Raw genomic sequence first — 12,726 nt, forward strand, 5'->3', positions numbered from 1 at the left:
AAAGACTTCACCTACAAAAAAACATGCAACCCCGTTCCCAAATGAAATGCCTGCAAAGGAGGCTATAATACTATATCATATATGTCACGGAATAGGGATGCCTACCCAAACCTAACATCAGATACAAGTACAGATACAGAGGCCTGGACCAGGACCAGGACCTGGACCTGAGCAATTCCACAAATGAACGTACTTTAGTATGTTCTTCTGAACATCCTCAATAACCTAAGAAACAGTATATATAGAACTTACAAAATCCACATCCATTATATAAACATAGGCAGTATAGTACTTGGACCAGTGTACCTTGTGTGTGGGCAGACATCAAGTAACACAGCTCTAATTTTACTTGCAAGTAAGTGCATATGCACCCAGTATTTTGAGCCCTGCACTTCCAGTGACATATTCAAAACATTTTTTCTTGATGGACTGTTAAAACAGGCAAAGAAAATGAGTAGTACAGGTAAAACTTGTCAGGTGCAGGTATTGTAATCTTGTCCACCAACTGAACCAGTGCAGGTATGCAGGAAAATGTATTTTGATCCCTGTAAACATGTTTGCAGTGAGTGAAAGTTTTACACAAACACAGGTGGGCACATACAGGTCTCCACGACTACCAGGTGGCCAGGTAGACTATCAGGTGTTTTCGTTTCAGCTGTCTTTCAGATCTGAGTCACACGTCTTGTTATAGAAACAGCTTAATCTAATTCTGGTTGAAGGCAGTCAGATGTGCATAGGAACCCAGATGGTCGCTCAGTACCATGTTGACGGAACTAATTACTTACTGTGCTTCTGGTTTTCTTTGGTTAGGACCATGTTGATTTGATTATATGGATGACATCCTCTGGGAACCCCCAAACTAATGTGAGAGTATGAATAAAAAAAAGGTTTGGCAAAGAATTCAAAAGAGTTGCCTTCATTATGAAATCTACATGGTCACGAAGGTTGAACAAATGACTTAGCACAGAGTATGGTATACTATGGTAAATAATACTCTTCTCATTTTTATTCCTTCACATATTCTTCTTTTCCTTCAGAATTGATTTTAATGGCATTCTATGACATTTTTATCATTTATCATTATCAATTTACGTCATATATTTGCTCATTTTGCAGCTGCTTTGTCACAAAGTTTGTGCAATTTACAGTATGGCCGAAAACTCTTTTTTTTAATGAATGACTGACTAAAAACTTGCCATACTCTTGGAAGCGGCTGTCAACACAAATTTACAGTTGTGGAGCACAGCAGTTGGCCTTATCTGTCATTGTTTCAGTGACATTTTCCTTTTGTATTACTGTGTTCCAAGTCTTACCAAGTCTATAGCAGTATGTATCTATTCTTTGATCTGATTTGATGGTTGCCAATAGCAACCGTGACCACATGCTGGGATGGGGAGGGGTCGACAATGGCTAATTCTACTGATAAGAACACAACACTTGTCAAAGACCCCATTGGCACCTCATTAACAGGTCGTTAGGGTCTGTAATTAGTTTAGAAAACAGTGAAAGGGCTTTGGTGGGAAGTATGTCAGCTATTCTTGTAGCTGGAGTAGGGATAATGTACATTGTGCATGAAAAGATGCCCCATAGGCAGGGTTTTGCCCAGCCCAAGTCATATGACAGACCTATACTTACCTCCTGGTGTGATTTGACCATTTTCTATTTATGTTCAAATTAGACATGCCAATTTTGACCCAATTTACTAGCATCTACCAGGCTTCAGGAGGTGGCTGGAAAGAGTAGAAATCAGCCATAGCATGCCAAGGGAGTTGGTCTGTGGAGACAACAGTTTGACACTCTACATTTGGCCGATTTCTACTCTTTCCAGCCACCTCCTGAAGCCTGGTAGAGGCTACCAATTTACAGGTGGACAAAAACTTGAGGATACAAAAACTGCAAAAATGTGTGCGAAAACTGCATACATCAAATTTTTCCTGCGTATAAGTAAGCCTGCTTTGACATATTATGTGAAAAATGTATGTTCAGATATTCTACGCAGGCCCTCAAAATTTATCTATCGCTAGCAACAAGATACCGACATTTGACAGAAAAAGCTGGGCAAAATGCTGCCCATATATAGAATGGAACAGGCTTTCGCCAAAGTATGTCCGGACCAATCAACACAAATATACCGAGCGGTGAAAGCGTGACACCCCCGTTATGACTTACAAAAGCCGTCAGGCATAAAAAACATCAACTTTCTGACGGCTCGTGTTTCGTCTGACGTGTGGTGTGCCGTCGCCAGGTATCATTACCACGGAGACCAGACTGTTGACATAACACGCTCGCTCTGTACGCTGATGTATCATCAATATTGTCGCTATTGTAGCTTCCATTATGGGGTGGATACATGTATATGCCAGCTGAAGTTTTTGTCCGTCAGGACCATTTAGTAGGCATCTGTAATCTCCAAGCAGATCCTACTGTGGCAAGACATTGTCTATTAGACACTCCACCGAATTTTGAAGGCGGCTAGTTGACACTCTGTCCAGTGGATACTGTCTTGCCACCATAGGATCTGCTTGGAGATTATAAATACTGTAATTCCATTTAATATTGCGTTTGGAAATCATAGCGTTGGGAGGAAAATGGACTAGCTCACGGCACTTAATTTTAGCGGTGTGGACAAGGCAGATGATCAAAAGTGTTCAAATACAATGTATTACGGTACTGAAATTTTAGCGGTACAAAAGTAACAGCTAAATCAGCTATATTTAAGTGACAGTTAACAAATCAAGAATTACAGTATGTCTGGAACTTTTGAACGTACATTTTGTGTGAGAAGTGTAGCATTCATAATTTGGAAGCCAGAGTATGACCTTCAAAGGCATCAAAGAACCCATCACACTTATAAAGGAGAGTAGGGATGACTCGGAATAAAAATACAAGCATTTTTAAAAGCTACATGGCACTAGCTAGACAAAAAAGCACCATCCTTCACCTCAGTTGACTTTACCTTTACCTTCACCTTGGCATGTTGAACTTGTGTGTTTGAATGCTTGAAGGGGCATTTCTTTGTTTGGAAGAACTACTGATGTGTGCTCATTGTAGTCCTGCCTTAACCCACTCAAACAAACTTAAAGCTACAGTCAAACTTACCCAAGCAATCAGTCTCGATTTTTCCTCATAGATGTAAGTTAGAACTAAATGCAGTTGCTATAAACCAATAATTAGCCAGGAGTGTTACAACCCAGGCTATTGTCTACATTAGCACATGATAGAAAAAACAACATTAAATTGAAAAGGAACTTGTCTAATATAAGCTGACCACTTGTCCAACACAACCACAATTGGCACTATTTGGGACCACACATGGCACAATCTCTGCCTATGACAGCTGTGCCATTTTCAAGTATGTGGCGGAAGTATTTTGCAGGAAATCTTAGAATAGAATCAGCCAGTTTGCCATTGATATCATCAGCAAGACCATTTTTGTGCTGTGCAAAATGGCGCCGGCTGGGTCTGACTTTGCGTCAATGACACATTCTACCAACAATGGGGTCTCCTATGCTGTATTATTCATATGTACAGCTGAATTCTTGTGATGATAGAAACACTTAACAATGTGGTGCGATGTAAAGGTCAAGATATGAGAGAAATTGATTATTAAATACCAGATAATCTTTATTGTGTATGTAGTCTTGTCAAGTTGTTTATAGTCAATAATATCATGTTGAGAGCAATATAGTTGAAACAAATTAATGACTGTCACGACATATTAAGTATAATACTATAAACTATAATATAAAAGAAATAATGGAATTGGTTTCTGAATAGTTTTAGTGTGATCCTTTATTAAGTTTTCTAAATCCTGAGTGGTGTACTTAAGTAGATAAAATTTGCCAAGTACAGCTACAGTGTAGGTAATTTTTAGCCCAAATTAATGTTACCTACACCAGTGCAGTTATGCAGAAAAAAGGATTCAAGCACTGCAGTTTAATATTGTCAAAATTCAGATTAAACCATCATAAATTCCAAAGCTTCGATTAACTCATATTTATAGGACTTTAAGCCTGGTTGCTGTAAGGATCAGCAGGGTGGTTATTGGATCCGACACTTGCACAAAGATCACCCATGAATTTTTAATGCGCAGGAAATGTTGAAGCCTGTATTGACTCGCCAAGTTGGTAATTAGAAGAGACGGGGTCACAAGGCAATCACAATAGGACTGGAGATAGCTTGCCGTGTGTTTTGAGTGGGAACCAACGCACGCAACCTCAATTGTGTATGATATATGTGTAGTCTTCTGTCTTCTGTTGCTAGGCTGGATAATACTGAGTTATGACATGAAAATAATATGTTCATATCAGATGAAAACAAGACATAACTCTTCTAATGTGTACACATTACAAGTCAGTTAATATATTGTTTTCATTTGGATTGGAGATTAGAGAGGGATATGATATTTTTGGAGGCCATATATAAGGTTAAATTGTTTTTTAAAGTATGATACAAAATAATATCAAAATTATACATTATACATCATTTTGAAGCTATCTTTTGCTTTCTTTTTCAATTTTAGTACCAACTGAAACTAGTGCAAGTTTTCTTTTTTAGTGCCTGAACCCATGACCCATTCTGGTTGGCACTCAGGGCTTAAACACTGTCTTTCTGTGTCTTCTCTATTAGGCAAATGACAATACAGGCCAAGCTTTCCTGCATACCTGTGCAATTAGCCCTTTTACCTGTAGTTATACCTGGTGTGTAATAATAGTCCACATCACAAAGGACTTCCACACAGCAGTGATGATAGTTAGTGAAGTGGAAAGAGATAAGGGGTATTTTGGACACCTAATTGTAGTAATTTGTACACCTCTGGGTTTGGGACGTCTTTTCAGTTTGCAGTCATAGAAGCCTTTTCTTCACTTTCCAAACATAGAAAACATTGATTTTTATTTAGCAACTACGATTCTAAGACTTTTTGAGAGGATTTTTTTCAAAGACTAAATCTTATATGATTGAAGATGCTGGTATTTATACTAATTATAGGTAATTGGGAAAGTAGACATCCCTGTGAGTTTGGTGATATGTACACATAAACAGGAACAGTGCAGGTTAGGTGCAGGTAGACATCAGAAATACCTGCACAGCTCCAATGTCTACCTGCACTAACCTGTATATACCCAGTACAATAATTGAACCAGTACAGGTTAGGTACAGGTAGACATCAGAAATACCTGAACAGCTCCAATTTTACCTGCACTAACCTGCATATACCCAGTTAGTACATGGACCAGTGCAGGTTAGGTGCAGGTAGACATCAGAAATACCTGCACAGCTCCAATTTTACCTGCACTAACCTGCATATACCCAGTACATGGACCAGTACTAGTGCAGGTTATGTACAGGCAGACATCAGAAATTAATTTAAAAACCTGCACAGCCTCAATTTTGCCTGCACTAAGGTACATAACACGTATGTACCCAGTATTTTGAGCCCTGACAGTAGATAACAAGTAAATTAGGATGGCACCCAGGCTATATATATAGGTCCCTGCAGGAGAAAGGGATTTACAATAGAAGACAGCGGGGCATGCTTTGTGACCAGATAAGCCCTGACAAATTACACAAAATCATCATTGTTCACCTCTAAACCTCCTGCACCAGGTTTTCTCAGGATTTGTTTTTGGAATGCCGCCAGCTGGTCTGGGAATTACAGGGCCAAGCAGCATCGAAGTTTCTTCAAAAAGATGTAATCTACACACTAATTATCTAAGATATGATCAAAGGGTGTCTTCAGTGGATCTCTCTATCATTGTCATGTGTCTTCTTAAACAAAATAGAAAGATGACAATGCTGAGGTTACAAACATACATCTAAAATCAAACAAAATATTATCTGTTTAGTTTAATGTTGCTGTTTCGAACTGGTCCCTGGGTACCACTAACTTCAAAGTAGATGACCAACAACTCACCTGGTGTCACTGTAAGGTAGTATTACTGAAAACAAAGGAAACCACCCAGAGATAAGACACACGAGGTGATTCCTATTGTGTTGTGTGACCTAACTGATAATCAGAGCATGGGACACTGATCCATGGTCCTATCTTGTCCCACAACTCAGATCTTACATTCTAGATACCACAGCGCTATCAGCAACAAGATTAGATCATCGTAATATGGTTGTCTAAAGTATTGTCAAAGAGTAAAGTACATGTATAATGTAGGAGGTACCGTAACTCACAATTTTTTCTTGGTACTTTTACGTCAGTGATTTTCACAGTTCTGTACTGTGAACTCATTACCATGAACACACATTAAATAATTTACCGACTTTCTTTTTTCTGCACCTGCTACCACCTAGAATAGATACATGTAGTTGGGTTATTGTCATTGTCCATTTTTCTCTGACTGCAAACTTTTGCTACCATGAACATAAAGTGAATAGTACAGCACATAGATTTTACCCTTTATGATCAAATTCATTGTCAAACATTTTAATCAAACAGTTTGATCAAATTTGTTGAACTATGTTAAACTTAGTTGCAAGTTCGTTACATACATTTCTACACATTCTTAGTAGAAATGCTTGGGCAATGTGTTGAAGTCACTAGTGCACTGCAGTAGTAATGCACAGAAGCCCTGAAGGATTCAACAAAGCTTTCTAAATAAACCAACTGTCGACCAAGATAAACAACAGTGGCAACATTTGCAGGGAGGGACAACATTGGCATGGCCCATTGACAATCAATAGGGGGTTGAGCCGGGCCATGTTGACTCTGAGGCCTTAGAACATGTCATGGCGGATGGCAGTGTCAACACAACCTGCTGTACACTCCAGATTAAAGGAAGGAAAAGGAGGAAATCCCAATGGCAAATATATTTTGGATTTCCTCCCTGCAAGAGGGTTTTAAATGTTATTGTCAGAGTACCAGCTGGCTAGTTGCTGGTATGTCCTATTTGTTCTGTATATCGTATAGGCACAGACTCTCAAAATTTTAGTGTTCTTTTTGTGTTTCTCTTTCTCCTAAGTGGTAATAGCCATGATCTTAAACAGTCAATATTGATTTCATAATATTTCTCTTTAGTTTCTCTATTATGTGAAAGTTGTTGTGTTGAGCACATTCAACTCTGATAATAATATTACATAACAGATTTTTTATGTTTATGGCCATATTGATTTGATTACTAGTACATGTGTATGTGGATGACATCTGCATGTGCAGGAATTTTCATGCATTTGAAAAAAAAAGTTTTTGACCATGTGTAAGTTGTACAAAGCAGCTGCAAAATGAGCAAATATATGCCATAGATAAGAAAAAATATTGTAACTTATGTTGTAGAATGCCAAACTAAGTCAATTCCAAAGTAAAAGAAGAGAATGTGAAGAAATGAAAATGAAGAAAGTCTATTATTCGCCATACCTTATTCTGTGTTTGTTAATGTTATTTGTTCAACCTTCATGACCACATAGATTTTAAAATCATGCATGAAGGCAGCTTTTTTTTTGCCAATCTTTGTTTTATTCTCACGCTCGCATCAGTTTTGGGGTTCCCAGAGGATGTCATCCATATAATCAAATCAACATGGCCTAAGCACCAATTGACATGAAAAGAAGTGATTTGGTCCTTTTTCTCCCTGGGGACTACTTTGTGTTTACTTGTCTCCAAGGAAACCTGAGTCACAGACACACCCCTGTCCTTAGTTAACCCAGCTAAAGATTAAGATAAACATAATCATCAATCTCATGTGTCAAATACTGTTAACACTTCCACAGGGAAAGATTGGAAGATGAATTTGTACATCATGATTAACATGTCATCTTATATATAATACATGTATGATTGTATTATTGCATGTAAATCGACTACTAAGTACCCCAGTGTATTATTTTGATGTTCATGTAGAAATGTGTAGAAATTGTTAAAATTTTATATTTACAAAGTTGATATTACTTTTAGCGCTGAAGTATAACCTAAAATCTTTTCATCCCAATAGTGACAAGCAGAGATTTTGTACTAGAAATCACAAATTCTTGCAGGGCGCGAAATTCATTTTAGGGAATAGGTGCACCCAACCTAAAAAATTGGGTGCACAAAAAAAAGTGTGGGCGCACTATATAAAATAGATTACTAGAATGTCAGCAATAACTAATTCCGTTTCATTTATGATTTTATTATTTTTCTGACACTTAGATGTTAAGAATATGCTTTGTACTAGTATACATTTAACATCTTTACATACATAAACCTACGAAAATATTTGGGTGCACCAGTGCACCCACAGAAAAAACTTGAGTGCACAGCTCCGAATTTGGGTGCACTAAGGTGCACATGCACCCAGTATTTCGAGCCCTGTCTTGTAAGTAGATAAAAATCTCACCCCCATTAAAATACAATAACATAATATAGATTGCATTACTATTTATTTATAAAATCTTTTGTGAACAAGAAGAAAATCTCTTCTCTTTGCTGTTCCAGAATACGACCTCCAAATGACCTGGAGACCAACCGGAAAGACAAGGTCATCACACAATGTCCAGGGCAAGGTGCATTATGGGTAGGTTCCAAAAATTTCTTTACTGTTGGTTGGACCAGTGATATATTTCTTTGAACATTTGATTCCGATTGTTGACATGAAGTCTTCGATGTTTTTGTCAGATGAAGAGAATTATGTAATAAAGATCTTGAAAGGTAAATTTGCCATATGAAATGTAGGGAGAAGTGACTGTTCAATGTGTAATGTACAAAGCTATGTGCAGACTGGTAGTCACATAGAATCTATTTTATGACTGGCCAGGGCAGGGTAGGCCATTAACCATAATGTGCTCACAAGGCTTGAAGGACTTTTTCTACGTATCTTTTAGAAAAATTATTCTGTTTTCCCTCCAACAATACATTTCCACAAAGTAGACCCTGAAAAATCTTGAAAAATGCAGACAATCTGAGCGGTTACATTCTTAAAACAGCAATGCCTTTCAGTATGGAGTCCCTGATGCACCTACATGTGCTCAAAATTTTGTTTGTCATTAAGACAGAATGATTACTAGTACATGTACTAGTATTGTCCTAATAACTTAAATAATTTTCTTAATGTCCTACATGCTTCAAATTCTGTACTGTCAGGCTGGCACTTTCATACTGTTGCGATAATAAAGCTAGGAGTGCTTCTGAATCATATGAAATCTGTGACACAGCTATTTAATAAAGTTCCCGAAGATGTGATTTTTTTAAATGATTAATAAGTATGGCTTACGTTCTTTGCACGCATATTGTAGCAACGACCTTTCTGGTTTGTGTCCAGCTTGTTCCTTGTGGTCACTTCTTGTGAATAATTTAGATTTCATGTATTTATACATGTTTGTGTCTTGTAGAAAATGATTTATTCATTGACCAATATGTGTATGTCACGAAAAAGGACAATTTTTTTATTAGACATAATCATATCAATATCGTCACATTCCGTGTTGACAGAAATTATGCATTCATCAGCACCACATTAACTTAATTTTTGTTACAAATTTGTGAATTAACCCTTTTCCATTGAAAATGAGTGTCATTTGAAGTGTTGGTGCAAAATATGATGCCTTATATACGAATGTGTTCAGAAGCCTTGAAATGCAGTTGTCAGCTATGTTTGTGTACATTCTGGCAATTTATGGTGGCACCAGAAACTGAGTGCACCTCGTGTGGGCTGTTTTAGCGCCAACCATAAATATCAGAAATGTGAGATAATTGTAAATCTGTTGAAAAATGGAACTGCCTGGGTCAATATCACACAAATATTATTAAAATAAAAGAAGTCAAGTTTTTGGCAAGAATGTTACATAATAGCCCTTTAAGCCTAGGACTAAATAAATGTGTTTTCATCTCTGTACTCAGGTGGACACCAGTACCTCAGGAGGGCGTCCCAAACAGTTCACGTTTGATGGTGTTTTTGGTGCGGAGACAACACAATACCAGATGTTTGAAAACTGTGGTATCAAGAAATTGCTGGACATGGCTCTGGATGGGTCAGTATGTTCTGCATTATGTCTATTGAATTTTAATGTGCATAGTACTCAGTGCATAGTGAACTAAACCTAATTATAAGACGATGGCAATCCAACCTAAACCAGGACAAAATCTTGATCCTCTAAAATGCTATTTCCTGTGTGAGAGGCAAATTTTGCTGGTAGACTAATCGTAGTTGAATGGCATCTCTTTCCATATCTGTAAACACCAATTTTTCTTCATCAAAGATGACGGATTGGCCAAAAGTTAAAAAAATGTCCATCACAAGCAGCAAAATTCCATCAAATGATGGAAAGACAGATGCTAGCTAGAACACTTACAAGACTGGCCTGCATGGGGGGGGGGGGTGATTACAAATTACACAAAATTTTCGCCGCCGATTACGAATTACGTTAACATGTCAGAGTTAATTACGACTTTACGATTTGTGGCTAATGTCCTATTACGAATTACGTTGATTTTTGCGGAGGCTGCCTTGCCTACAAATTACAAAGTCTAAAAAGGCCTGATTATGCCTTACGAAAAAGGGAATACAGGCCCTCTTACAGGCCCAGGTACTCCAGCATAATTACAGGTTGACTGTATCACAAAGACCCCACTACATTTCAAGTAGCAGCCGTCTTAACCCCTGACCCGTCAGCAAACAACACTTCACATCCACAACAAAGTCATCGCCAGGTTGATCAGCTCTAAAACAAAGGGCTGTTTGTTCTCAAAGCTACTTCTTCACACAATAAGGGCCTCTGGTCTTCTCGGATCTTTCATTCTTTTCTTATCTGATCAGAAAAAGAGGCAGGCCCACAGGGTAGACTTAAGAATTCTTGGAAGATTTCCTGATATAACTGCAGAGGGTATCAAGTATCCTTCAGGGTCAACAGAAGGTGACTGGACATATTGATTCTTTTGTAGGCATTATTGATCGGTAATTAGCCTGGTGTTAAAGTTGTAACGTGACACTCCAGAGCGCAAGTTGTGCCATGAAATAAAATGTACCCGATATGTACATGTCGTGTACATGACATAATGTATGTATAATACTGTATAATGTATAATACTATAATTACCTTCGCCAAGAAGGTTATGTTTTCAGTAGCGTTTGTCCATCTCTCCATTTGTCTGTTTGTTTGTCTGTCTGTGAATAGCATAACTCAAGAAGCTTTTTATAGGCGTTTTCATGAAACTTGGTAGGTGGGTAGGTTTTGATGACACCTAGAAATGATTAGATTTTGGGCCCCCTGGTGGCTTTTGTTGGTACTGCAGCAGAACTTCTTGTTTTGATATCTCGCAATCTGGACATGCTAGTGTAAGGATCTAATATGCTGAACCATAGAGTCCCCCCTATGGGAATGGTATAACCTGCCACCCCCGGTGGCGAGTAGGCAAGTCCACTAGGAACCAGTTATATCCAGTTGAGTTAGAGTTACCCACATGTTCTGAAGAATACATACAGATCCACAGTACTCCACTCGTCTCTTCTGCTCATTCCATAAACCCTGGGATTGGATCGTTACACTGGTGGCAGCGGTGTTCGGACTCTTCGCCGTCCCTAACCACCGGACTTTATTCGTCAACAACCGGTGGATCGCTGCGTTCGCCGCCCCGGCGGTACTCGCCCCCCTCCCCCTCTGGCCCATGTGCATCTACCTTCAACTTCCCGGACCGCTCCGCTATCTTTTCTGTCAAGGTAGGCTTTAGGCTCGCACTGAACTGTTGAGAATTTGGAACTGCCCGTCACTATATGGCTACCGCTAGTGATTCTGTTGTCGTTATCGACGAGGACATTTCATTTAACTACAACCCTGTGGCTCGCACCCCCTCGAACGTAATGGCGTCGCCCACACAGACGGGTCTCCCACCGAGGTTTCCCAGTCCAGCTTCATTCCCTCCAGCTGTACCGTCGCAACCACCACCTCCCGGTACGTCTGTTACACCTACCATATACACATCTCAGGCCACAGCCCACCCTTCACTCCAGCCTGGGGCTAACACTCACCCTCCCAGGCCGGTATCGCAAATCGACCGTCAACCACCACCTCCTGGTACAGCTGTTACAACTACCGTATACACATCTCAGGCCACAGCCCGCCCTTCACTCCAGCCTGGGGCTAACACTCACCCTCCCAGGCCGGCACTCCGGTATGGGTCTACCACCCACCCACCCAGGCACCCTCAGCCCCCCCAGACCACTCGGCCCACTCTACCTGGCCAGCCTCCAAGCTACCGGTACTATGCACCTACCGATCCAGCTGCAGGCTTGCCTGTCACCTGGTACCAACCACCTGCTGTGCCTAGTCCCTCGTCTCCACCACACCTCAAAACGCCCCTCCCAGCCGCCTTCCTTGGCAATGGCGACGAGGACTTCCCAGTTTGGCTGACCAAATTCGAGGTATATGCCGATGCTCACCTGTATGATGCGACCGTTCGAACCCGGGCTCTACCGACTTTCTTGGATGGACCCGCTCTCACCTACTTCCAGAGCCTCCCCCAGGAAACCAAACACGACTACCAGCACCTCTGCCAGGCATTGTCGCATGCGTTTTCCCAGGACAAGTACATCTTCAGTTTCCAACAATCACTGGCTCAAAGGAAACGCCAGCCAGGTGAGTCACTCATCGTCTTTGCCTCAGAACTCAAACATCTGGTCCGGCGGGCTCATCGCACATACAATGAAGCTGCCATCCAAGGTGTCACCTTGCAGCATTTCATCCAAGGCATTGACTCTGCCACACGCCTCCGGGTAATCGAGCGAAACCCTCCACTATTGATCAGGCTGT

The 12,726-nt window shown here is 40.0% G+C and overlaps 1 protein-coding gene across 4 annotated transcripts in view; it reads left to right on the forward strand.

Annotated features, from left to right (window-relative positions):
• Positions 1-12,726, forward strand: part of LOC109466414 (kinesin-like protein KIF12) — a 48,217-nt gene that overhangs the window by 14,782 nt on the left and 20,709 nt on the right. For 3 of the 4 annotated variants that reach the window (XM_019764131.1, XM_019764146.1, XM_019764138.1), the window contains exons 3-4: positions 8,420-8,498; positions 9,821-9,951. In XM_019764131.1, the coding sequence (XP_019619690.1) occupies positions 8,420-8,498; positions 9,821-9,951 (210 nt within the window). Of the gene's footprint in view, positions 1-8,419; positions 8,499-9,796; positions 9,952-12,726 lie in introns of those variants that run through there. The other variant, XM_019764153.1, reaches the window with a different exon arrangement.

This window comes from Branchiostoma belcheri, unplaced genomic scaffold (genome assembly GCF_001625305.1).
Source record: "Branchiostoma belcheri isolate BF01 breed outbred unplaced genomic scaffold, Haploidv18h27 scaffold1, whole genome shotgun sequence".
NCBI classification, from domain to species: domain Eukaryota; kingdom Metazoa; phylum Chordata; class Leptocardii; order Amphioxiformes; family Branchiostomatidae; genus Branchiostoma; species Branchiostoma belcheri.